Below are 24,548 nucleotides of genomic sequence, written 5' to 3' on the forward strand. Positions count from 1 at the left end.
TTCAATTTCAAAATTATAGTAAGGGATTGCCTAATAGTTGAGCACTATAGTCAAATGGGACATCAGTTATTATCAACACTCCTTATGTGAAGAGTTTGAAATCTCAATAATTCAACAAACTGCACAATCTGTGGGAATTTTTTTTTCTTTTAAGAGATGAACAGTGTCACAGATTTGGCACTTTCTACTTTCTAAGATGGGGCCTTATTTTGTAAGCATGTCCATCCAGGTGGAGAGGCCATTGGTGCAATTAAAGCTCTGTTATCTTTGATGCTGAGAAACTGTTGGAGTGAGACTTCATGAGATTTACCTCAAATTTCTTTCTAGTTCAGGCAAACATTTCTGACCTCCTAGATTCTGTCAGCTCTGCCCACCCCATCAACATAGATTTAAAACACCAGGCTAAAGTCAGGCTATAGTGGTAATCAAACGTCTCTGCCTTTTCTCAACACAACTGTTTTGAGGCAATGGAGTGTGGAGATGCATGGAGAAGGGTGGGACATTTCTCTTATCTTATAGTTCTCCTTCCTGCTTGAGCATATACAGGCTTTCCACTGGTACCCTGTCTTCCCACTCTTTTTATTATTATTATTATTATTATTATATTTATTTTTTAGTAATCTCTATACCCAATGTGGGGTTTGAACTCATGACCCTGAGATCAAGAATCACATGTTCCTCCAAAAAGCCAACCAGGACCCCCCATTTTTTTTTTAATTTTAATTTAATTTTTTTTTTTTGAAAGTGTGGGGGAAAGGGGGAAGACAGAGGAAGAGGGAGAGAGAGACTTAAGATCTCATGACCCTGAGATCATGACCTGAGCTGAAATCAAGAGTTGAATGCTTAATCACCTGAACCACCCAGGAGCTCCAGGCGCCTTCTTCTTAATGGCCCTGAAAGCAGTGCTGGCACCCAGGACAAAGATGGAAGCTTTCAGAAAACCCCTTCAATTTGAACATACTTTCAGAAATTTTTTGCCATTATTGAGAAATGCCTGAGTAGAACATACAGGCTTCTATATACCACTTTTTAAGATTGGGAGGTAAAACATATTTATATCTTTCTAAAATCTTGTTCATTCTTGTCTCTTTGTCTTTCAGTAAGAAAGTTGGTACTGACATCCCATAGAGGAAACACAGCAAAGAGGATTAAAAGTGATTCTAGACTCCAAGTAGCAACGTGTACTTTCCACAGCTCTGTGTGGTAGAGAATCTTAGCCAATGACCTCCCAGAAAAATAGTGCTTTCAAAGAAAAACCCAAATTCTTTTAAAAAAAAAAAAAGATTCCTAATAAATCCAGATTCCTCAGCTTCAACTCTCAAGCTTTGCACTGAGTAGAGCTCATACCAGGATCTATTTCATTCTTTTAACAAAATGCCATTGTTTTGACAAAGTGCCTGTGCTTTAATTGTGTTGCACAGCAATTTTTAGGTGAGTATTCAAAGCAATTGTGACTGTGATTGCTATCCTGAGCAAACTGCTAAATCCCCATTGCTGGGGCTCCTGGGTGGCTCAGTTGGTTAAGCATCTGCCTTTGGCTCAGGTCAAAATCCCAGGTTCTGGGAACAAGTCCCACATCAGGCTCCCTGCTCAGTGGAGACCCTGCTTCTCCCTCTAGCTCTCCCTCTGCCTGCTGCTCTCCCTGCTTGTGTGCTCTCGCTCTCTCTCTCTCTCTCTCTGTCAAATAAATAAATAAAATCTTAAAAAAACAAACAAACAAAAAACCAAAACAACAACCCAATGCTGAAACTTCTCCCAGGGAGATTTCTGTAACCTTTGGGAGCTACAGAACTCTTCATGTACTTGATATTCAAAAGACTTTTTTCTAAAATAGTGGAACCCTATTTTGAAGATAAACCTTGGAGCTAGGTCATGGTTTAGGTGGAGGAGCCAAGAAGTTGATAATAAGCGAGCAGGACAGCTAGCCCCCAGCTCCTTTTCAATCATGTTGGCTCCCCTGGGGATTTAGCCTCTCCTGTCCTGAGCTCTGTCATCTGGTCATCAGCAAATCAAACGTTTTCTAGACTCTTGAATCTCTTTCTTGCAAACCAAGAAGTCACAGTTTGAAAGCTGCTACAGCAAAATTCTAGCTAGCACTTTCCAATTAGAAGGCTGAACAGAATTTCCACACTGTTTACTTTCCTTCTGAAAGCTACAAATACCTTCTAATCTAGAGGAATATTGGACCCATGAAGCTTGAAAGACTGATATTACAGTTGGCAAGTTTGGGGTTGTCATATCTATGACCTTTTGCTGAGAAGGAAAACTTATAACTGGATTGTCATTCTGCTCCAGTCTTCGAGATAAACTTAATTTCATCTGTAAGGGTCAATCTTTAACCTTTTGAGTTGCCAAATTAGTTGCAAGTGGAGGTAGGGGAGGGTAACGTGAAGATTAAAGCTCAAACTGAAGCACTTCCCACACTCATCACACTCGTACGGTTTCTCTTCAGTGCCAACTGTCTGATGGGTATGAAGATTTGAGCTACAACTAAAGCATTTACCACAATCCCCACATTTGTATGGTTTCCCTCCAGTGTGAACTCTGCAATGAACATTCAGATCAGCACTATGACGGAAGCCCTTCCTATAACTTTCTCAACTGTAGCGTTTCTCTCCTGTGTGGATGGGCAAATGGGCATATAAATGTGAGGTCTGGTTAAAGCTTTTACCACATTCAAGGCACGAATGGAGCTTCTCCCCTATGTGGACTCTCTGTTGAGTTTGCAGGTTTGAGCTCTGGCTGAAACCCTGGCCACACTCATGACACCAGTAGTATTTCTTTCCTGTGTTAACATTTTGTTGAATGGCAACAGCTGAGCTATAACGGGTATTCTTCTCATGTGCTCTCTAAGGGGTGGGGGAGACTTCCCGCCTGAGTGCACCTGCTGATGACGTTCCGGACTGTGGCCATCACTGAATGCTTTCTCACATTCACTACGTGGTAGGTCTGCTGGATAAGAGGGGACACCTTTAAGATGTCTTTACCACAGTCGCTGTTGTGAGCTTTGTCTCTTTTCTGCATTGTCATCATGGTGGGGTGAAATACAACTGAAAATGTTAACATATGGAGCAAATATACATAATTGGTTTTTCAAAAAAAAAAAAACACATTTTTTTTCGAACATCAGCTGTAAGACCCAATTAGAAGTCTAGCAAACTTGTCTCTTTCATGCCTTGATTCCCCGCCCCCCACACACCCCGCCCCTGCCATCTTTCTTCTCCCATACCTATGATAAATAGAGCAGTTGCTTAACCTCTCAGGGTTCGGTTTTTCTCTTCTGAAAAATAAGCAGATGTTGCCTGAAATGATCAATATGGTCTCTTCAGTTGCTAGTAGTTGGTAATTACATGCGGTCTGCTCCCCCATGATCACACAGCCATGTCAGCAGTGCCCAACACAACTCCACAGGCCTCCATTCTCTTAGATTCCCACGTTCCTGACCCTGGAGTTGTGCAATACTGTGACCCCATGTGGGGTGGTTTGAAAGGTGTGACCAACTTTCACCTCAGCTTTAAAAAAATCCTTTCCTTCCAGATGCTTTGAAATGTTGCCACTGGAGACCCAAGTTTAAATATTATTCTCTCCAGTATGATTCTTGGACTGATAACATATTAAATCATTAACAAGTTATGTGAATTGTTTTTATTTCCTCCATGACAGGAAGACCCTAGCGAAGTATGAGAACTCTGGGTAGATGGGGTAGGGAGGGAAAACTTCCTTTCACCTCTTATGTTCTGTGGCCCAAGAATTAAGCTGACATAAAACAGATTAACAGGGGAAAAATATACATGTTTTATTTAGTATTTTTGTGTACACATAAGAGTCTTCAAAAGGAAAAATGAAGACCCCGAGGAGTCACTAGGCCCCAAAGCTTATATAAATTTTATTTTCTTTTTTTTAAAGATTTTATTTATTTACTTGAGAAAAATAGAGAGCTAGAAAGCGTGAACTAGAGGGAGAGGGAGAGAGAGCCTGAAGCAGACTCTGTGCTGAGCGTGAAGCCTGAAGTGGGGCTTCATCTCATAGCCCTGAGATCATGACCTGAGCCAAAACCAACAGTTGGCCACTTAACTGACCGAGCCATCCAGGCATTCCTTATATGGGTTCTTAAACCAAGAATGATACACTGTGTGGATATGACAAGACAGAGGAGCTTGGGCTCAGGGCAATAGATTTTGGAACAGAGACTAAGAAATACATGGCGGAAGCTAACGGAAGGTGAGGCTTATTTCAGTAGGTTTGTTTGTACAAGGCTGTGTTGGCAACTCCCAGTCTTCAGCGTTAAGAATGTTCTTTGCCCGGCACAGGAAGGGCACCTTTCTCATGGGAAATCTCCTTACCTGCTTTTAGGTAGAAAGGGAGAGGTCAGAGAATTCTTCCAGGATCTGCTACTTCTCAAAGTGCCTTCAGCTCATAAGATCAAGATGTCAAAGTGGCATATCTTGCGGTGGAATGTTCTGGACCCCTTCACCAGAGAGATGATGGTGGCGAGGAGAGGGGTTAGATGAAGGAAGAACCAGAAATAATTCGAATAATTCAAATCTTGGCCCCATTGAGAAGTCGTGTGACCATGGGGAATCAATTAATTAAATAAGTAAAGCATTGTGAGCCTCAGTTTCCAAATCCGTCAGGTTGTAGTACCTTCCCTTAGAGAACCGTTGTGAAGACTCAGCCTTGTGCTGCAAGAAGCACGTGGTGTAAAGTAGGTGCTCATTAAATACAACTATTACCTATTATTTCACAATTTTATCCGAAGCTAGATCTGCTATTAGATATTTTGATCATCCAGTGGAAAACAAATAGAAGTCTTGGTATTCAAGAGAAAAACAGACACACCTTCCTACTTGAGGAACAACCTTTTATTTCATAAATCTGCTGTGCCTGTGGCACAGCCTGGCTGGGATGCCAAGAAGCACTTGTTCTCTGATTATCCTCACACATCCTCCAACACCTCTCAGTTGTCTGGCACATGTGAAAATGCGATGGTGCTCTCTAAACAGTAAAATCATTATGTTAAAAGCGCATCTTATTTTCTTCCATTTGAATATCAACTATAGCACTGGAGATATTCTTTGTTTCTGTTAGGCAGCAGGTTTTTTCCTCTCTCTTTTTTATCTGTCTTCCATTAAAGAAGTATTTTCTGATTGCTTACCCCATTTATTTTGTGGAAATAAGAGTCTATTGTTCTATCAGAAAAAAAAAACCACACTAAATAACCATTTAGAATGAGAAGGAAGGAAAGTATTTTGAAAAAAAAAAAAATTCCTTTCCCATATTTCTCTTAAGTTGTATATTTTGGAACTAGTTTTCCATTATAAGGACCTTCTCTTTTGTTTATTAAAAAAAAAAAAAAACTCTAAGAAGACAAAACCCATAGGATTTGTCCATTTTCCTAACTAATTTTCAGGCACGATGCAAAGCTGCCATTAAGAATCTCTGTTCTTTGTCCAGTCCCATTTAAAAATATTTCTTTAGAGATTACAAAGGATTTCAAAAACATGTTAAAGAACTCCTCTTAAAAAGTGGACTCCCCTTGGGAACTTGGAAATCAGATTTTTAAACTGTTCTCCTGAGCTGCCTCTGAAATTTAATCTTGAATAGTATTATATTGTCTTCCTAGCAATGGTTTGCTTGATCTAGCTTTCAAGTAGCAGGAGCCCAGAGATGGAGGTGGCCATACGGTATACTCCATTTGGGTTTTTTTTTTTTTTTTTAAAGATTTTTATTTATTTATTTGGCAGAGAGAGAACACAAGTAGGCAGAGAGCAGGCAGAGAGAGAGGAGGAAGCAGGCTCCCTGCTGAGCAGAGAGCCTGATGCGGGGCTCGATCCCAGGACCCCGGGATCATGACCTGAGCCGAAGGCAGAGGCTTAAACCACTGAGCCACCCAGGCGCCCCAAAGATTTTATTTATTTATTTGACAGAGAGATCACAAGTAGATGGAGAGGCAGAGAGAGAGAGAGAGAGAGAGAAGCAGGCTCCCTGCTGAGCAGAGAGCCTGATGCGGGACTCGATCCCAGGACCCTGAGATCACGACCTGAGCCGAAGGCAGGGGCCTAACCCACTGAGCCACCCAGGCGCCCCCATTTGGGGGTTTTATTCGCATATTTTATCTCAGCTCACCATGTAGATTGTAGAGGTAGATTCTTTTTTATGGAAATTAGTTCCTTTTTTCTACCTAGAAATATTTGTTCTGAGACGTATTTGTTAACAATTTTTCTTTGTCCGTCTTAGGTGTGTTAGTGTTTTTCCTTAGCAAATAGATTATAAATTCCGTGAAGCTGGGGGACCCTGTATAGGATTGGAATTCTCTGTGGTGTTTAGTTCAGGTCTTTGTAGCTGCCCCATAAATACTGTACTTACCCATTTATTGGTTGATTATCTGTTAGTCAATCTGTAATTCGGTAGAAAATTAGAAAGAGGCTCGAGGCTCTCTCTTTATGTTGCATTTGGCTAACAGGAAAGAACTTCCAAAGCAAACTGCCCACTTACTTCTCTGCCGCCATGACACACCCCTTCCCTCCTGAGCTGTAAAAAGCCAACCAAGGTGGCAGGTCTCAGTTCATCCTCATGATTTGACTGATGGAAAGATTTAGCAGGTTCTCAGAAACTTTTGTATCAGATATGCCGACTGTAGGTAGACAAACACGGCTTTTGGATGATTTGCAGAGATACTTCCTTCTCTTGGAAGAGACAGTCAAGTACTGGCTGCACTTCTCTTTCCCTGTTATGGTGAACTCCTTTAAAGAGTGATGCAATCACATCGACTTACCAACATTAGTTTGGGCGCTGACATCAGCCTTCAGCTGCTCCGACTCCGCCATTTTATTCAAGAGAGGCCCAGAGAATACAAGGGGTTAATAAGGCCAAACACCATAACCAGATTCTTTATCTAGTCCCCCTTCCCCTTTGCTTCACTGTTTCTTGTGGATAAACAAAGGAATCGCCCCAGATTCAGGGACAAGCTTTATCTTTTCCTTTTCTGATTTCCCTTGCTTGCTAACAAAATAGAGATGTCACAGTAATGGAAATGTTTGCAATTTCTACCTGTACCTCTTCTGGAATGTAATGTTGAGAGTTAGATCAGAATGCAAGGCACTGGAAAGCTTCTTAGCAGAAATGTGCCATGTAAGGTGTATTTTTGAGGTCAAATTTTTTAAAAAAGGACAATTCTGGAGAAAGGCCAAAGAGTAAACATCTACCGTTGTTTTTCCAGTTGCATCATGATAATAAATTTAAATTTGTATAACAAAGAATACATGATTTTTAGGAGATATATAAATACTAGCTCTGATGGAACCAAATAACACAGACTTGTTATTGTTCTCATCACCACAGTTTGAAAGGTGTGGCAGGAGAAAGCGAACAGAGAATCTTAGATGAAACACAATATTGATATTTGGCATGGTCGGATGAATTTCCACCCAAAGATACGAAATCCCTTTACCCACACCAATTATGCCTCCTCGCTGGGACCAGCCCGTGGCACAGCTGGAAAGCCAGCAGAGGTTGACTTTGGCTCCTTCTCTTGCTGTACCCCCTTTTCTTTTTGGTGCTCTTCTCACAGTTCCTCAAAGATGGTTCCTCAAACTTTAACGACCACCTGAAATTGTGCTCCTGCCATGGATCGTTCAAAAATAGATTTCTAGGCTTCAGCCGACCTACTGAATCAGCGTTATCTGTGCGTGGAGTCCAGGACTTTCCATTTTTGACCACCCCATGATCTTCTGCACACTGAGCTTTGAAACCCACTGAGCTAATAAGCTCTCCAGACTCCCAGAGGTTTATGTTCTTTTATTGATGAATCTGCTCCTTTGAGCGGTAGGTGACAGATGCAATCTAATGTGAGTGCTCTCCAATGATCTTGGAAATGCTTTTCTTTGTTTTAGGACAGAAGAAGAACAATCTCTTTTTAGAATCTTTAAGATCTTAACTGATTTTTAATATTTAATTTTATCTTGCACAGAGATTTCTATCGCTAAGGAGGCTAGAGCAGTTGAACAGGCCTGGTGTTTGTAATCAGAGTCTTGGGTTTAAATCCTGACTCCATCTTTGGGGGATCTAACCAATTTCCTTATCTGTTCCTATCTTCATTTTCTTCATTTATAGAATGGAGTTATAAATACATGTGTGTATATTGAGGTACTCTTCTGAGAAGAAAATGAGATGGCTGTGTTTAGAAGCTTGCCTAGGATATATGTTAGATGCCCCAAACATATTCAATGCATACAGACCACTGAGGGCCTTATATTAATTGGTTGTGGTGGGATGTAGAGTGGTGAATAAATATGCAACTTCAATCTAACAAAGACCTTAAGTGAAATCAACAAGAAAGAGCTGTAAATTGTTTCCATAGGATGTAACTGTTAAAACAACATTCATTCATCTGTCAAGTATTAATTGAATTTTTTTAAAAGATTTTATTTATTTATTCGACAGACAGAAATCACCAGTAGGCAGAGAGGCAGGCAAAGAGACAGAGAGAGAGGAGGAAGCAGGCTTCCGATGGAGCAGAGAGCCCGATGCGGGGCTCGATCCCAGGACCCTGGGATCATGACCCGAGCCGAAGGCAGAGAGTTTAAGCCACTGAGCCACCCAGGTGCTCCAGTGCACACATAATTAAATGGATGACATCCACTATTGAGAAGTGCTCTGAAAGGAGAAAAGCAGGGTTACGTTGGAGAGGTAGGTTAGTTTTGTAGGGCTGCTGTAACAAATTACCACAAACTGGGAGGCTTAAAAACAACACAGATTTATTCCTTCACAGTTTTAGAGGCCAGAAATCTATGATCAAGATGTTGGCAGGGTTGGTTTGTTCTAGAAGTTTTAAGGGAAAATGTGATTGAGGCTTCTCCTCTAGCTTCTGATGGTTGCTGGCAACCCTTGGCGTTCCTTGGCTTGTAGGAACACCATTATCGCTTCTGCTTCCATTTTCCCATGGCATTTTTCTCTTCTGATAAGTACACCTGTCACTGGATTTAGGGGCCACACTCAGTCTAAGATGATCTCATCTCAGGGTCCTTAACTTAATTACATTTGCAAAGCACTTCCCCCCCTCCCCGCCCCCCAAATAAGGTCAGCTTCACAGACTTGGACATAATTTTGGGGGTGTCATGACTCAATCCACTGTAAGAGAGACTGTGGCTGGATGAGAAGTGGGCAGGCTACTTTACATAGAATAGTCGGAGAAGGCCTTTCAAGGAGGAGATACTGAGCTATGATTTGGATCACAGGAAGGAACCAGCCATTTGAAGAGTTCCAGTAAAAGTGAATAACATGTGTGAAAGTCCTGTGCTAGAAATGAACATGGAAGGCTCAAGGAAAGGAAAGAAGGGCAGTGTGGATGGAGCCCTCAGAGTAAAGGGGAGATAGGTAAAGATATGGGGTGAAATCAGAGGGGTAAGAGAGGGGCCAAATCATATAGGGTTTTATAGTTAACAATTTTGTGCTTGATTTTATTATTGCACTAGTAAGGCACAGGAGAGGCTTTATTGAAGAGGTAGAGTTAACAGATATGCAATTCTGGCACTTAAAGGAAAGATCTAGATCAGATATATATTTGCTAGTCATCCAAATATAGATGGTATTTTATGCAATGGGACAGGATGTGGTCACCTAAGGAAAGAATGGCAAAAAAGAAGGATGGAGTTCTGGTTCATCTTAATATTTATAGTCCAGGAAGAGGATCAGGCAAAAGAGAGTAGGAAAGAGTGGGCAGTGGATGAGAGGTAAGCCAGATTCCTGTGGTGCTGTGGAAGCCAACAGAAGACAAGTTTTGAAGGAGGGATTGGCCAACTGTGTTGAATACTGGAGAAAGTTTGAGGAAAATGATACCACCACCAACTTGGGAAAATGCACAACAGTAGTTGTGCTTGAAAAAAATGGTTTTCATGGAGTGACGGTGTTGAAAGTCCAACTGAAGTGCTGAAGAGAAAATGGGGCTTGGGGAAATGGAGGCAGTATGTTTAGGTAAAATCCCTGTTAAAATTTTTGTTATGAACAAGTAGACATACAATTTACTATCCAAGTCAGGGAGGAGGGGGCTCATATTAAGAATAAATAAAATCACCTGCACAGCAAAGGAAACAGTCAACAAAACAAAGAGGTAACCCACGGAATGGGAGAAGATATTTGCAACTGACACTACAGACAAAGGGCTGATATCCAAGATCTATAAAGAACTCCTCAAACTCAACACACACACAAGACAGATAATCACATCAAAAAATGGGCAGAGTACATGAACAGACACTTCTCCAAAGAAGACATACAAATGGCTAACAGACACATAAAAAAATGTTCATCCTCATTAGCCTTCAGGGAGATTCAAATCAAAACCATATTGAGATACCACCTTACTCCAGTTAGAATGGCTAAAATTAACAAGACAGTAAACAACAAGTGTTGGAGAGGATGTGGAGAAAGGAGAACCCTCTTACACTGTTGGTGGGAATGGAAGTTGGTGCAGCCATTTTGGAAAACAGTGTGGAGATTCCTTAAGAAATTAAAAATAGAGCTTCCCTATGACCCTGAAATTGCACTACTGAGTATTTACCTCAAAGATACAGATGAAGTGAAAAGAAGGGTCATATCTACCCCAATGTTCATAGCAGCAATGGCCACAGTAGCCAAACTGTGGAAAGAACCTAGATGCCCTTCAACAGACAAACGGATAAAGAAGATATGATCCATATATACTATGGAGTATTATGCCTCCATCAGAAAGGATGAATACCCAACTTTTGTATCAACATGGACAGGACTGGAAGAGATTATGCTGAGTGAAATAAGTCAAACAGAGAGAGTCAATTATCATATGGTTTCACTTACTTGTGGAGCATAAGAAATAACATGGAGGACATTGGGAGATGGAGAGGTGAGTTGGGGGAAATCAAGGGGGAGACAAACCATGAGAGACTGTGAACTCTGAGAAACAAACTGGGGGTTTGGGAGGGGTGGGGGGTGGGGGGTTGGGTGAGCCCGGTGGTGGGTGTTAAGAAGGGCATGTATTATTGCATGGAGCACTGGGTGTGGTGCATAAACAATGAATTTTGGAACACTGAAATAAAATAAAATAAAATAAAATAAAAACTTCTAACAGAAAAGAAAAAAAAGAATAAATAAAATTATATAATTAAAAGAAATCAGGTTATTGAAGCATAGTTTATATACTCTATAGTTTATCCTTTCAAGTGGATGGTTTGATGAATAAAACTATATAACTTTTGAAATAATTATTTATTAGCAAATTGGTTTTAATAAACCTGGTGGATGTGAAAGCTTTTTTCAAAAACCATTTTCAAAAAGAAAATTCTCTCTAAAAATAAGTATATTTATTCACTATGTGTAAAAAGGAAAAAAAATTTATCCTCACTATATTGATTTTCTGAACAATAAAAACAACATAAGCAAAATAATCATTCTTGGCGTATTGTCCATAAATTTACAGAACCCTTTGTTGTATTTCTCTCCATCATTTTTCTAAAGAATGTACTTTTTCCAATATGGCCTTAGTATCTGGATTTTTCTTTCATAAAACTGCCTGCAGTCTTTTTTAGTGTTAAATTTTATTGTTTAAAATTTGAAATTATTTACTCTTCTTTGTAAAACACAATATTTAAAATGAAGAATATCCTCTCCTTACTAGCTCTGGGATATGTGGTAAGGTCAGAGCAAATCCTATTGAAGACATCCCCAGTCCTCATTTTTTCTTTTTGGCTAGGGATAATAGACTGTTTAAATATCTGAGCTCCTTTTTTGTACAGTTATGGTCTTTTTTCCTTCATTCAAATTATCTTCTCAAATATTTTTGTAAGACAAAACTCTCTAATACACTTATATGTACACTTATTTATAATTTAATATAAATTATTATTTTTATAATATAATATAACTTATTATTTATAATATATAATATAATTATAAATAAATTATTATAATTTATTATAAATTTATTTAAAATTTATAACTTATGTATAGTTCTTTGGATTATTATACAAATGTTGATGCTATAACATAATACCCTTTCTCAACTTCCTTTTTACTTTTGTAAAAAATATGAATTTTTTTTCAACAACAAAAGCTCTATCAAAATATGGTTCCCACGAGTGAAGAGGTTCTAAAATACAATCCTGGGCTGCCATCCTGCTGTGTACCGTTTGCTGTTATTGACCATGGCTTCTCACAAGACGTTCAGGATCAAGCAATTCCTGGCCAAGAAACAAAAGCAGAATCGTCCCATTTCCCAGTGGATTCGGATGAAAACTGGTAATAAAATCAGGTACAACTCCAAGAGGAGGCACCGGAGGAGAACCAAGCTGGGTCTCTAAGGCGTCCCACGTCACGCGATGACACACCTAATGGGCACCACATATTTAATGAGGCTACTTGAAGATCATGTGTTCTATTCCATCACCCTGTAAACACCTTTCTGCCTGGCCAATAGATACCATTTATCAGCGAAAGATTTTTCTGTTACTATAGCTCTGCACCAGTGGGTTGGTTTGGTAATAAATGTGAGGCCTTTGAGCTGTAAAAAAATAAATAATTAATTAAATTAAATTAAATATAATCCCGAGGGGTCCTGGGTGGCTCAGTTGGTTCGTCTTCTGACACTTGATCTCAGCTCACATCTGGTCGCGAGTTCAAGCTCCATGTTGGAGCTACTTCCCAGTATGGAGCCTACTTAAAAAAAAAAATCAATAAAATACATACATACATACATACAATTATGGCATCTTACAATCAAATCTTGGATAAAGAGTGAGCCCTTATCATTTAATGTATTTAGTTCCTTTTTGCTTTTGTAAGGGTCAATTTCAGCACCTTCATATCTCTAGGCTTTATTTCTAATCATTGCAATTTGAAGGGTTTTTTTTAATGCTCCACATATTGGCTGCTTTGGTTAAAGACTTCCAGCTGATTCTAAACAAAATACAACCATAATTTAGAGGACTTGTTTACAGAAAGCACAGTACCATTAGAAAGCACCGTACCACTGGCTGATTTACAAAGTAATATTTCAAAAAGACACTTCTTTTTTTAAAAGATTTATTTATTTTATATGTAGAGAGAGAGTAAGAGCGAGAGGGCACAGGTGGTGGGAGGGACAGAGGGAGAGGGAGAGAGAGAATCTCAAGCAGACTGCCTGCTGAGTGCCCAGTGAGGGGCTTGATTCCACGACCCTGAGATCGAGATCTTAATAGAGACCTGGACACTCAATTGACGGAGCCACCCAGGTGTCCCTTAAGAAGATACTTCTAAACTCTAATCCATGTCAGGCGTTAAGGTGAAAAAGAATTTACTGCTATACTGAAATAATTTTGTATTCAATATTTAGAAGTCCAGTTACTTTGTGTAAATACTAAAATATATTTCCATGGATGGCCAGTACATTACCACAAGTTTTTGCATGCGATTACGAGCCATGGGAACACCAGCACCAGTTCCGAGAACCTGTCTGTTCCAAAGTTCCTTCATTTAGTGGGAATACTGTGTTGAATCATGACAGTGTTCTACCACATTTGCTTTTTTATTAGTATCACACACACAAAATTTTATCTTCCTTGTTGAACTTTGGTGGGTTCCTAATAGTGTGCACCATGGTGTGAGATATTTCAGCATTTTCAGAATAAGCCTCCTAAAACGTTCCTCTATTCCATGAAATAAATTAAATAACCAAATGATTCTTGGAGTTTAACTTAATTGATTTTTTATTTGGAATATCGAATATTACTGACATAAAATAGGCGTTATTTTAATATGTGCCAAAGTCTTCTGTTAATGCAGTCAACATACTATAGTCATCACTTCACTTTTCACACATGTAAAAGAAAACCTGGAACAAAAATGGGGAAAACGAGTTTATAAGAGCAGTCCCTGGGTCTAAATGAAAAGTCATGCCTCATAGAATGAAATGTACATACACCTGTAGCTGCACATATGAAATGACCATCTTTGGGCATAGTCCTCTTAAACTCACTTGTAGGTTTTGCAATAGATGTTGATGTTTTTTCAACATAGGAGTCTTCTGGTTTTGGCCCCTATGGTGGATACTAATGTCAGCAAACATTTTGCCCTATTAACATTCTGTGTTAATGGCAACAAACGTATGTCACCAGCTGTTTTCTGAGAAGCGGAAATTCTGAACTTAATTTTGAACGTGCATTTTTATTTTTTTGAGTTCATTGCTACCAGAAGAGTTTATTGAAAGATAGAAATGCTTTATCAAACAAACAATAAATAAGTAATTTAAAAATGATTAATATGCTTTAAGGTTGGACTACTCAGGCTGTGTTCTTTTATATATTTCTCTTGTATCTGACTTGTGATTTCTCACATTTCTCACTGACGCCCTCTGGGGACCTGGGAACCTTGTGCTGCTTGTAGTTCATGGCCTGGGCAAGGATCCACTGGCAGGTGCATCCCCTCCTGGGTCTAGAAGGAATTAATTCTCCCCATCTACTCCTCTCCGAACAGCTTCGTTTGACCAGCCAGCCAACAGCGTGTTGCCCCTGAAGCAAGGTGGTGGTTACACTGTATCACAAAAGGGCAAAGGGACGCCTTACCACCGTTACCACTGCTGTCTTTCATATTTAACCAAATGTTAAAAGTGCAGTTGTTGTCTGTGCATGAAGCTTGCACACTAAGGGCTACGAGTGAGGCAGATACCTGAACCAAGTATCTGAGAGCTCTATCACACCTCTTTCCACTCATTTTTTAAAAAAAATTTTAGTTAAAAAATTAATATCAGGAATATTGCCTTATTTTGAAAAATGAAAAATCTGTAACCAGTGGTGAACCAGACAGACCATACACCAGGACAGCCGGAGTGAAATAGGCATGTCCTGGGGAAACTGGTACAAAGGTCACCTTGGTAATGATAAGGAGCAGAAGAGTGGGGCTATAGCCAGAGTGGGATATAAGGCCAAATGAATGTGTTTGTCCCTGGTTTTTAAGATGGAAGAGACTAAGAGATGCCCTGACCATTACAGGGTTTGGGTTAAAAGACTTATAATGCAGACTGGAACCTTCAAAAAGAACTTCTCTGGAAGAGACCATCCCTGAGCTGGGGTTGACTAGAATAGTGTTGAGGAGGAAGTTTTGGGGATGGGGCATCACAGTGGAGGGACCATCATAATAAAGACAGATTAAATGAAGTGAAACCTTAAGCATAGAAGCAAATTTCTTTTTTCTTTCCCTTCCTTCCTTCCTTCTTCCTTCCTTCCTTCCTTCCTTTTAAAGATTTTATTTATTTATTTGACACACAGAGAGAGAGACAGCGAGAGAAGGAACACAAGCAGTAGAGGAGGAAGCAGGCTCTCCACTGAGCAGGGAGCCTGATGCAGGGCTCGATCCCAAGACCCTGGGATCATGACCTAAGTGGAAGGCAGATACTTAATGACTGAACCACTCAGGTGCCCCCGAAGAAAATTTCTTAAAAGAATATATATAAAGGAACAGAGGAATGGATCAAGGAAAGAATCCTAAAAAATGAGGAGGCAAAGTGGAAAAAAAAAGTCAATGAGACAGAGAAAGGTCAAGGTCAGAAGAGCACAAGGTCATTGAAGTCAAAAGAGGGAATGTCCCACAGAATCAAGTGCAGCAGAAGACCAGGAATGTTAGATTTGACCACTGAGAGGTCACCTGGCAACTTTCAGAGCGTTGGGGTGGAGATGGGGGCAGAAGTGATGGAGGTCATTTCAAGGTTGACTACACCCTTACCAGCAGGGGACAGAACACTGTATAAGACACAGAAAGGCAAAACAGAAGGAGAAAATGAAGCTTCCATCAGAAAGGGGCATATGATCCCCGGAGGGTGTCATTGGTGCGTGTTTATGTTGTGGGTAGGGATTAAGTGGAATTGGACAGGTTCAAGAAAAAAGAGGGGGAGATGTTAATAGAGGAAGGCCCTGTAGGAAGCTCTTCTGCTTCTTGTCAAGCAGAAAGGATGACAAGGGCAGATAAGGAGGGGCTGTTTTTGAACTTGATGACCAAATTACGATGTACAAGTAGCAGTTTATTTCACTGTTACTTGTTTATTGTCCTTACCACTAATTAGAGAATAAGGCCATGAGGATGGATACTCTTTCTGTTTGCCTAATCCTGTGTGCCTGGTGTCTAGTGCACATGTGAAGTGCTCAGTTAATCTTTGCTAGGGAGTCAAATGAGTGAAAAAGACTGCCATTTTCTGAGGCTGCCTGAGAGTTCAAAATACGGGATTAGGCACTCTGACAAAATTTAATATAAAATTTAAGATAAAAATTAACATAATTTAATATAAAAATTAATATAAATGGCCAATTGCACTACAATTTTAAATTGTCATTTTTATTCAGAGTAGGGGCACAGACTATAATTCAACCTTGGGAGACTAACATTGAGGGCCCCCCCAAAATATACACATATATATGTTATTTCATCTCATATATATTTTTTTTAAATCAATGTCTAAACATTGTCTTTAATCACCTTCTTTTTTTTTTAAGATTTTATTTATTTATTTGACAGATAGAGATCACAAGCAGGCAGAGAAGCAGGCAGAGAGAGGAAGGGAAGCAGGCTCCCTGCTGAGCAGAGAGCCTGATGTGGGGCTCGATCCCAGGACCCTGAGATCATGACCTGAGCTGAAGGCAGAGGCTTTAACCCGCTGAGCCACCCAGGCGCCCCTCATCTCATATTTTTGAGAACTGTGTGCTAAAGCAGTTGTACTGTGTTTTCACTGATGAGAAAGCCAGCAGCTTTCCTATGACAGTCACACAGAAGTCGGTGGTAGAGGTGGGATTTGAACCCAGTATGGTCGGCTTCCAAAGTTCCCGTTCACATTCTTATAGAGGAGCTCTGTAGAGTCATCGTTTTCAATTATTTTGGGACATTCTGATGTTTCTTCTGGGACTGTCACTTAGAAGTGCTTTTGGGAAAAAAAAAAAAAAGAAGTGCTTTTGGGGTGACTGACATCGGCTGCCATGCCCACTAGAATGTGAACTCCAAGAGGGCAGGCGGTAATTTTTTATTCCCTGCACTGTTTTGTTCCCAGCAATGCTTTCCTGGCACTTGGATTATGGTCTGTGCTCAGCAACTGTTGGTTGAATTGATGGAAGAATGAATAGAGCACGTCTGGGGTGTTTCTTTCTTCTAGGTGGTCTTTGAGGACTGTGCAAAGCCATGCTCCTAGAGGAGGGGCCAGCTTTAACTCCCACTGTTCACTGAATACACGTCAGGGAAGAGAAAGACTGGGGAGAGGACCTGAGGAAAGGGGGTCCACGAATGGGCATGATTTGGTGGAGCTGATCTGCTCTTCAATTTGGTGGGTGATTGACAGCGACAACCCATCTGTAGGAGATTGTCACTAATCATGCCAGTGGGTGTTTGAAATCGTTGGCTGGTCCCGACCTCTTATTTAATGTATGAGAACATGAATTGTCCCCCAAAGTTGCTTTATAAGCTCAAGTGGTTGTCCTCCCCATATTTTTTATATATTCCTTCATAAATAAAACAGTATTTCAAGTAAGTGATGGCATTAAGTATATGGAAAGCTACTACGTGTTTAGATCAGCCTAAGACAATTTAGTATTTTTTCTATTAAAAATTTAATATTTAATAGTCATTCTATAAATATTTATTGGATACCTCCTATGGACCCAACATTAATTAACGTTATGTTACTATATATAGCTTATAAATATAGGGAATGTTTAAGTCACAGCAGACTTTCAAACATAGTAACTAGGAACTAATAACAGTTGCAGATTATTTAAAGTTAATCTGAATTAATTTTGAATGCAGTCTATATGTGCTATCCTGTTCCCTACCTGAGAGATGACTGTATTAGTGCATGGACCCAGTTGGACCTCTGGAGTTGGTATCAAGATTATGATTATTATTTTTTAAGATTTTATTGTAAGTAATCTTTATATCCAATGTGGGGCTTGAACTCACAACCCTGAGATCAAGTTGCATGCTTTGCTGACTGAACCAGCTGGGCCTACTGGCATAAAGATTATTTTAAAGTGAAAATGTTTGAGCCACAGAAGCTGCAGAAAAAAATCTTGCTAGAACTTCCCCTGACCTGACTAAAACAAAGTTTTCTGAAAGTGTCCCTGTCATTAACCTCCCTCAGAGAGTTTCCTAAGAATTCAATATCATGGAAACAGACTGCCCATTCCCATAAGCATCAAAAAAATGAGTAGAAACTTCCATACTCTCCTACTGAAGCCCTAAGCTGCCCCCCTTTTGTTAAGCTGGTACATATACACACGTTACTCATTGCTAAGCTGCTACCATGTGCATGTGTAAATACACCTTGTCTTTTCTCCTGTTAATCTGTCAGTTAATTTGTAGGCCGCCATTACTAGACCTGTTAGTAGAAAAACAGTTTTCCCTCCCAACATTAGCCTATTGTTGCCTAGCAATTCACAGTTTAACAGGAGGTGTTGAACAGTGCAGTATATTCAATCCAAGTTATGCTTAACATCTAGAACTTGCCGCTAGTGCTTGCAGATGAAAACACATCCGGGGACCTTGAGTTTAATGCTCTCTTCTACTGACTCCTCCATTACTAGCTGGGTGATCTTGAACAGACAAATTAATCTCTCTGTGCCACAGTTTTCTTACCCATAAGATGGGAATAAAAGTGGTACTTCATGGGGTGGCTTTGAGGCTAAAATGAGGTAACAGATGTGAAGCTCTTAGAAAAGGGAGGGCTGTATCCTTAGGGCTCCATTAGATAGTTTTAGTCCAAGGTCTCCACAGCAATGGTAGGGGGCCCTGGCCACTTCCCTTGCTGACACTCTTCATAGTTTATGGTTTCTGAATGTCTTGGGCTCATTATAGAAACTTGCAAGGTTTTGAGCACTCAAAACCCACCCAAATGTCACTATACTTTGAAAGGCCTATTAGCCATGCAAATGTGAAGTTGCCAGTATTATAAATAATTACAATAAAGGAAGTAATTACACCCACTAACTGGTACTTTGCAGGCCATTCAGGTTTCCAGAAGTTGACTTCCATGAGTTAGAAAAGAGAAAGGAAAGAAAGGCAAAATAATCTGTTTCTGAGTGTATACCATTTTGCTCATCTTGTTTATCTGAAGTCAGAGTCAACACACCTACAGTTTAAATAGTAATAAGAATGACTATCATTTATTGATATTACCAAATGTCAGGATCCCTGCTAATCTTTTCATAAACATTATCTCATCTGACCTTTAATGAAATCCAATATGATGGACACTGTTATTTCTGCTAAACAAGTGGGGAAATTGAGCATTTTAAGGTTTAAATAACATGTCTAAATTCCCATGTCTAGAAGTGGTAGAGGTTCTATTTGAAGCCACTCAGCACCTAATTCTAAAGCCAGATTTCTTAACCACCGCCGTTGAACAACTTCTGTAGTTTGTTTGCTGATGGACTATACTCAGAGTTGTATTTTATCCAAAACAAATCTTAAGGATGGGCATAAAAGTGTGTATCTAAATATGGAATATAAACATACATTACCAAAAAATCCTTTCTTTTGTGAATGCAAAGGACATTAATTTCTCTTCCTTGTTCTCACTTCCCTCCTCCTCTTCCAATTCTTCCTTCTCCTTTTCCACCAAAGACTAGGGGAGCACGAAGACAGAGTACCCCGCTGGTTGCAGAGGCTGACCTGATCCTATGGAAAGGAATAACTTCTGAACCCAGAGATGCTTTCAATCGCCCTAAAGCCCTCATGCTTTGCTTTGTTAGCTGCCGTATTTATAACCCATGTTTCTTCTAAAGATCTCAAAGGCTCTGAAACTTGTGTTCTTGTCATTGGGTTGTGACTCAAATATATGTAAATTTCAATTTCAATTTAAAAAGGGAATGATTAATTTAGGGGAAGCCTTGCTTACTTGGTGCTGACTTGTTTCTTTTTCCTGTGTTGAGCATGAAGTTTCTGAGTCAGCAAGCATGTCCCTCTACAGTAGAATGGTGACCTAGCATCTCTCTGTTGAATCAGAGGGTGCTGGAGGCTCGCGTTTCCTTTGGGTTGAGTGTCTATACAAAGCTCTGTCACGCATACTTTTTACTCCTAAAATGCATCAGGTAACAAACAAGCAGCGGCAAAGGTGAACCCCTAGGGATGCCAGCAGGACTACTCACTGAGAGGAAATGGTTTGTGATAAAGAATCATCTGCAGCTAAAGGCTTTTATTCCCCTTCTAAGCTTGTTTCACGTTTAAATATTGCTTATATGGAAAAAAAAGCCAGTGATATTTTGAGTGTGTGTGCATTATTTTTTAAGTCGAGGTGATTCTAATATGATCAGCAGAAATCATGAATGACTAATTTGGGTTCTGCTTGTTACAAAAACATCTGTGCGATTTCTTTTTCTGATAAGTACATTTGATTGAGGGTATTCCAGAAAATTCTGCCTTTCGCATTTTAATATTCTCGGGAAATATTTATTTATGCTTATTGTGTGCAAAGCTCTGTACTAGACTGGGGAGGGAGGTTATCAGAAGGAGAAAGAAAAGAAGACATCAAGAGAGCTTATTATCTGGAGGAGGAGACATCACATATACACTCCAGAAGGACAGGGAAAGTGGTTGGTCTCTTTTGTCAATTACATGTGGTATGAAATCTCCAGTTTCCAAACTGGGACCTTAAAGTTGGAATTGTTGCTGCTAATACATCTGGTTCTAGCAATAGCCTTTCAGAGCTTTTGCTTTCAAATACTCATGCAAACATCACACTTCATTTATCAGCCCATGCTGGATTGATATTATCCAAGTTAACTGAGAGTAACCGAAAATATGAAGAAGAGGGGGAGACAGTCTCCAAACAATTTGAAGCTCTTTTATTTCCTAGCTTTAGGGCTAACTTGATGTGTTTTCTGTTCTGAGTGACATCTTCCCTGTTCATCCCTACCCTAGTTATAAAGCTACCGAGTAGCTCTTTAAAAATCGCGATTGAGGCTCCTGGGTGGCTCAGTTGGTTAAGCAACTGCCTTCAGCTCAGGGGATGATCCTGGAGTCCCCGGATCGAGTCCCACATCAGACTCCTGGCTCTACGGGGAGTCTGCTTCTCCCTCTGACTTTCTCCCCTCTCAGTCTCTCTCTCAAAAAAATCAAATCTTAAAAAGAAAAAAAAAAGTCATTACTCAGGGGAAGGAGAAAATGAAAGAATGGTATTAAAGTCTTCTCACCATGAAGGAGAAGGGAAGAGGGAAGAATTTTCTAGGGGAATGCTTAGACTGAGGATGAATCTTAAGAGATTGAGTTGAATATTCCTCCAGTAGAAAATTCCTGCTTTCCAACCCCTGACTGTTGGTCAAGTAGATCCAAAGCAAGTGCCTCAAATGACTTCTAGATGACTCCTTTTGTGTGTCCCACTCACAAGGATTAGTCAGGTTTTTCTCAGTTGCAGGTGACAGAAAGCTGACTCAGTATAGTTGACACAAAAATAGGAGTCTTTTGCTCTAGGTAAGTGGGTAGATACAGTTGAACCCAGGGATTGGTAGACTGTCATTAATGAGCTTGTCTCCTCTTTTCTCTGTGTGGGTTCAATACCAGGCATCCTCTTCTCATTTTGTGGTAAATGATAGCTACCGGCAGTAACAGACCTATATTGTTCTTTTCCCCAGGAATTATAGTGAAGAGCTCAAGCCTTTCTTAAAAGAATTCTGGGGTAAAAAATCCCAAGGAGAGCTCTTATGGGGCCAGCCTGGGTCACGTATACTCTTCAAGCTCAGGGGAATAATCAGTCCTGCTCTAACTGTATGGATTTAAGATGGGGCACAGTTATTTCTCAAGAATTGTTAGGTATCTAAACTCATATATGTCTACTATTTACCTGATTTCAGCATGTTCAAGACATAGTTCTTCATCTTTCCTTGCTAAATCACCTTCTCCATCTTTAGTCTCTTCTCAGAGAATGATTATGTGGTGTTCTACCAAGTTGGCTAAACCAGAACATTTAGAAACTTCCTAGACTTTCCCTTTCTTTTAACCTCCATAACCAATCTCCAAGTCTTTTCAGTTTGACAGTAATGTTTCTCAAATCTACCTACTTTTTTTTTTTTAGGATTTTATTTATTCATTTGACAGAGAGAGACACAGTGAGAGAGGGAACACAAGAAGGGGGAGTGGGAAAGCAGGCTTCCCACTGAGCAGAGAGCCGGATGTGGGGCTCGATCCCAGCACCCTGGGATCAGGACCTGAGCCGGAGGCAGACACTTAATGACTGAGCCACCCAGGTGCCCCTCAAATCTGCCTACTTCTATCTATTCTGATGATACAATCTGTATTCAGGTTCACCATTATCTCTGAATTTCTGTCAGTGTCCTAACTGGTCTCCTGCCTTCAGTCTAAAGGAATACTCTGCACTCTAAACACATTCCTCAGTGGCAACACAGAGTGACCTTATAAAGTAAAATTCTGATCACTTTATCGCCCGGTTTAAATTACTTCAATAGCTTTCACTACCCTCAGGATAAACACAAAACTCTTTGCATGATTAAAAAAGGTCTGTCATGATTTGATCATTGTGTATACCTGTGCCATAGAATAAAAATGTATATTTTAATCTTCGATTTTGCTTGGTGGTTATTTAAAACTTTCTTTTTATAATAATAGATTTAGCATGAAGCAGAATGCAAAACTGGAATAATTTTAAGATAAAATAATTAGGGTCGATGTGCAACAGTCACGAAATCTGGCTCTCCTCTGTTTCTGGGCACATGGGTGGATCCTCTTTCTTGGTCAAGTTTGGATGCCTAGTTCTAACTAATGATCTGTGAGCAGCTCATTTGATTGCTGATGGGAGACCTTCCAGAGCTCTCTTTTCTTTTGACAGAGTGATTTGCAATATTTCAGATAGTGGCTTCTTCATCAGCTTGTATCCTGATGCAGGAATGATGCTAAGCAGATTCTCTAGTCAACTTGTGATGAATATGAAGTGGGAGTGAGCAGCAAACCTTTCTGTTTCAAGCAAATGTTGGGGATGTTTGTTACTACAGCACAACCTAGTCTGTCCTGCCTGTGGCAGTAATTCTTGTCCTCTCCAATTCCATGGGGGTAATTGTTCTTACTATTCTACTAGAAATTCAGTTGCAGTTTGAAAAGTACTGCTTAAGGGCATCTAGCTTAGTGCCATGTGTATACTAGATGCTCAATTAGTGTTTCTAGAAAAGAATTCATTCTAAATCTTGAATGGTTTGAATGTAATTTTTTTTTTAATTAAGAGAATATATTTTTTGGCTTTTCCGTATAATGATCATACAGAACTACAGAAATAATCTGTGACACATTTTTTTAAAAAAGATTTTATTTATTCATTTGCCAGGAAGAGAGTACAAACAAGGAGAGAAGCAGGCAGAGTGAGAGGGAGAAGCAGGCTCTCTGCTGAGCCAGGAGCCAGATGCAGCACTCAATCCCAGAACCCTGGGATCATGACCTGAGCTGACGGCAGCCACTTAACGAACTGAGCCACCCAGGCATCCCTCTGTGATGCATTTTATTTCTACTTTTTCCTTCACAAATGGTGAATACTATTTTTGGAAAACGTATAATCATAATTCCAACACATTTCCTAGTACTGTTTATTCACTTATTGTTTTATTTATTTATTTTTTTAGAGAGACAGAGAGGTGGGGAGAGGTGCAGAGGGCATCTTAAGCAAGCTCCTCACCGGGGCATGGAGGCTGATGCGGGGCTGGATCTTACGACTCTGGGATCACAAGCTGAACTGAAATCAAGAGTTGGATGCGTAAGGGACTGTGCCACCCAAGTGCCATATCCTCGTACTATTTAGAAGTCATAAACCAGAGCCTTCTCCCAAGTTTAAGTGATAAATACCTGAGGAATTTTTAGTACAATTTAATGGGTTTCTCTCACCATGATGGAAATGTGATACTTTCAACTCTGCGAGAACATGCAGAAGTAACTATCTGTGGATGTGTATGTTACACATACATTACAATGTCTGTGTTTGAAGTTAATCTTTTCCTGAACAGGCTTAAGAGAGGTCTCAGCGAATGCTTGTAAATTTGAGTCAGTGTTGGAGAGCAGTAAAAAACAAGGAATGAGCAGATTTCAACAAGATAGCCCTTTATTGCTATAAAAGTACACTATGCCCACCCCACCCTAAAAGTCATTGCAATAGGCAGCTATGGGACTCATAAAGAACTAAAAACACTTACATTGAACTATAGCAAACCCTGCCATTAATAATGCTGAGACAGGCCATAAGATTTCCCAGGGCTGGCCAAATTCTCTTTTGATGTACGTAAAGACTGTTTTCCTGTTTAGGTATATATGCGTGGCCCCTGAACACTGCATAAGCTTTACTGATTTTGCTTGCTAGTTGTTGTTTCATTCATTCATGGGACACAAATTCAAGCTTTTAAAGATAGGTATTTGTACATCTCTAAGTATGACAAGAATTTCTAACCTGGGTTAAAGTGTAAACTCTGTTAAGCAATTTGTGTATATATTTTCCATACTGTTTAAATAGTCACATTTTTAAAAAATATTTTTAAAAAAATGTTTCTTAAAAAATTTATTCATTTGAGAGAGAGAGAGCA

General features: G+C 39.8%; 1 protein-coding gene across 1 annotated transcript; it reads left to right on the top strand.

Annotated features, from left to right (window-relative positions):
- Window positions 1–12,145: 12,145 nt before the first annotated feature.
- Window positions 12,146–12,543, top strand: LOC125095347 (60S ribosomal protein L39-like). Its single transcript, XM_047721661.1, has one exon. It carries the CDS (start codon window positions 12,177–12,179, stop codon window positions 12,330–12,332), a length of 156 nt encoding a protein of 51 aa, XP_047577617.1. The 5' UTR covers window positions 12,146–12,176; the 3' UTR covers window positions 12,333–12,543.
- The last annotated feature ends 12,005 nt before the right edge of the window (window positions 12,544–24,548 follow it).

The sequence above is a fragment of the Lutra lutra genome, chromosome 3 (genome assembly GCF_902655055.1).
Source record: "Lutra lutra chromosome 3, mLutLut1.2, whole genome shotgun sequence".
NCBI classification, from domain to species: domain Eukaryota; kingdom Metazoa; phylum Chordata; class Mammalia; order Carnivora; family Mustelidae; genus Lutra; species Lutra lutra.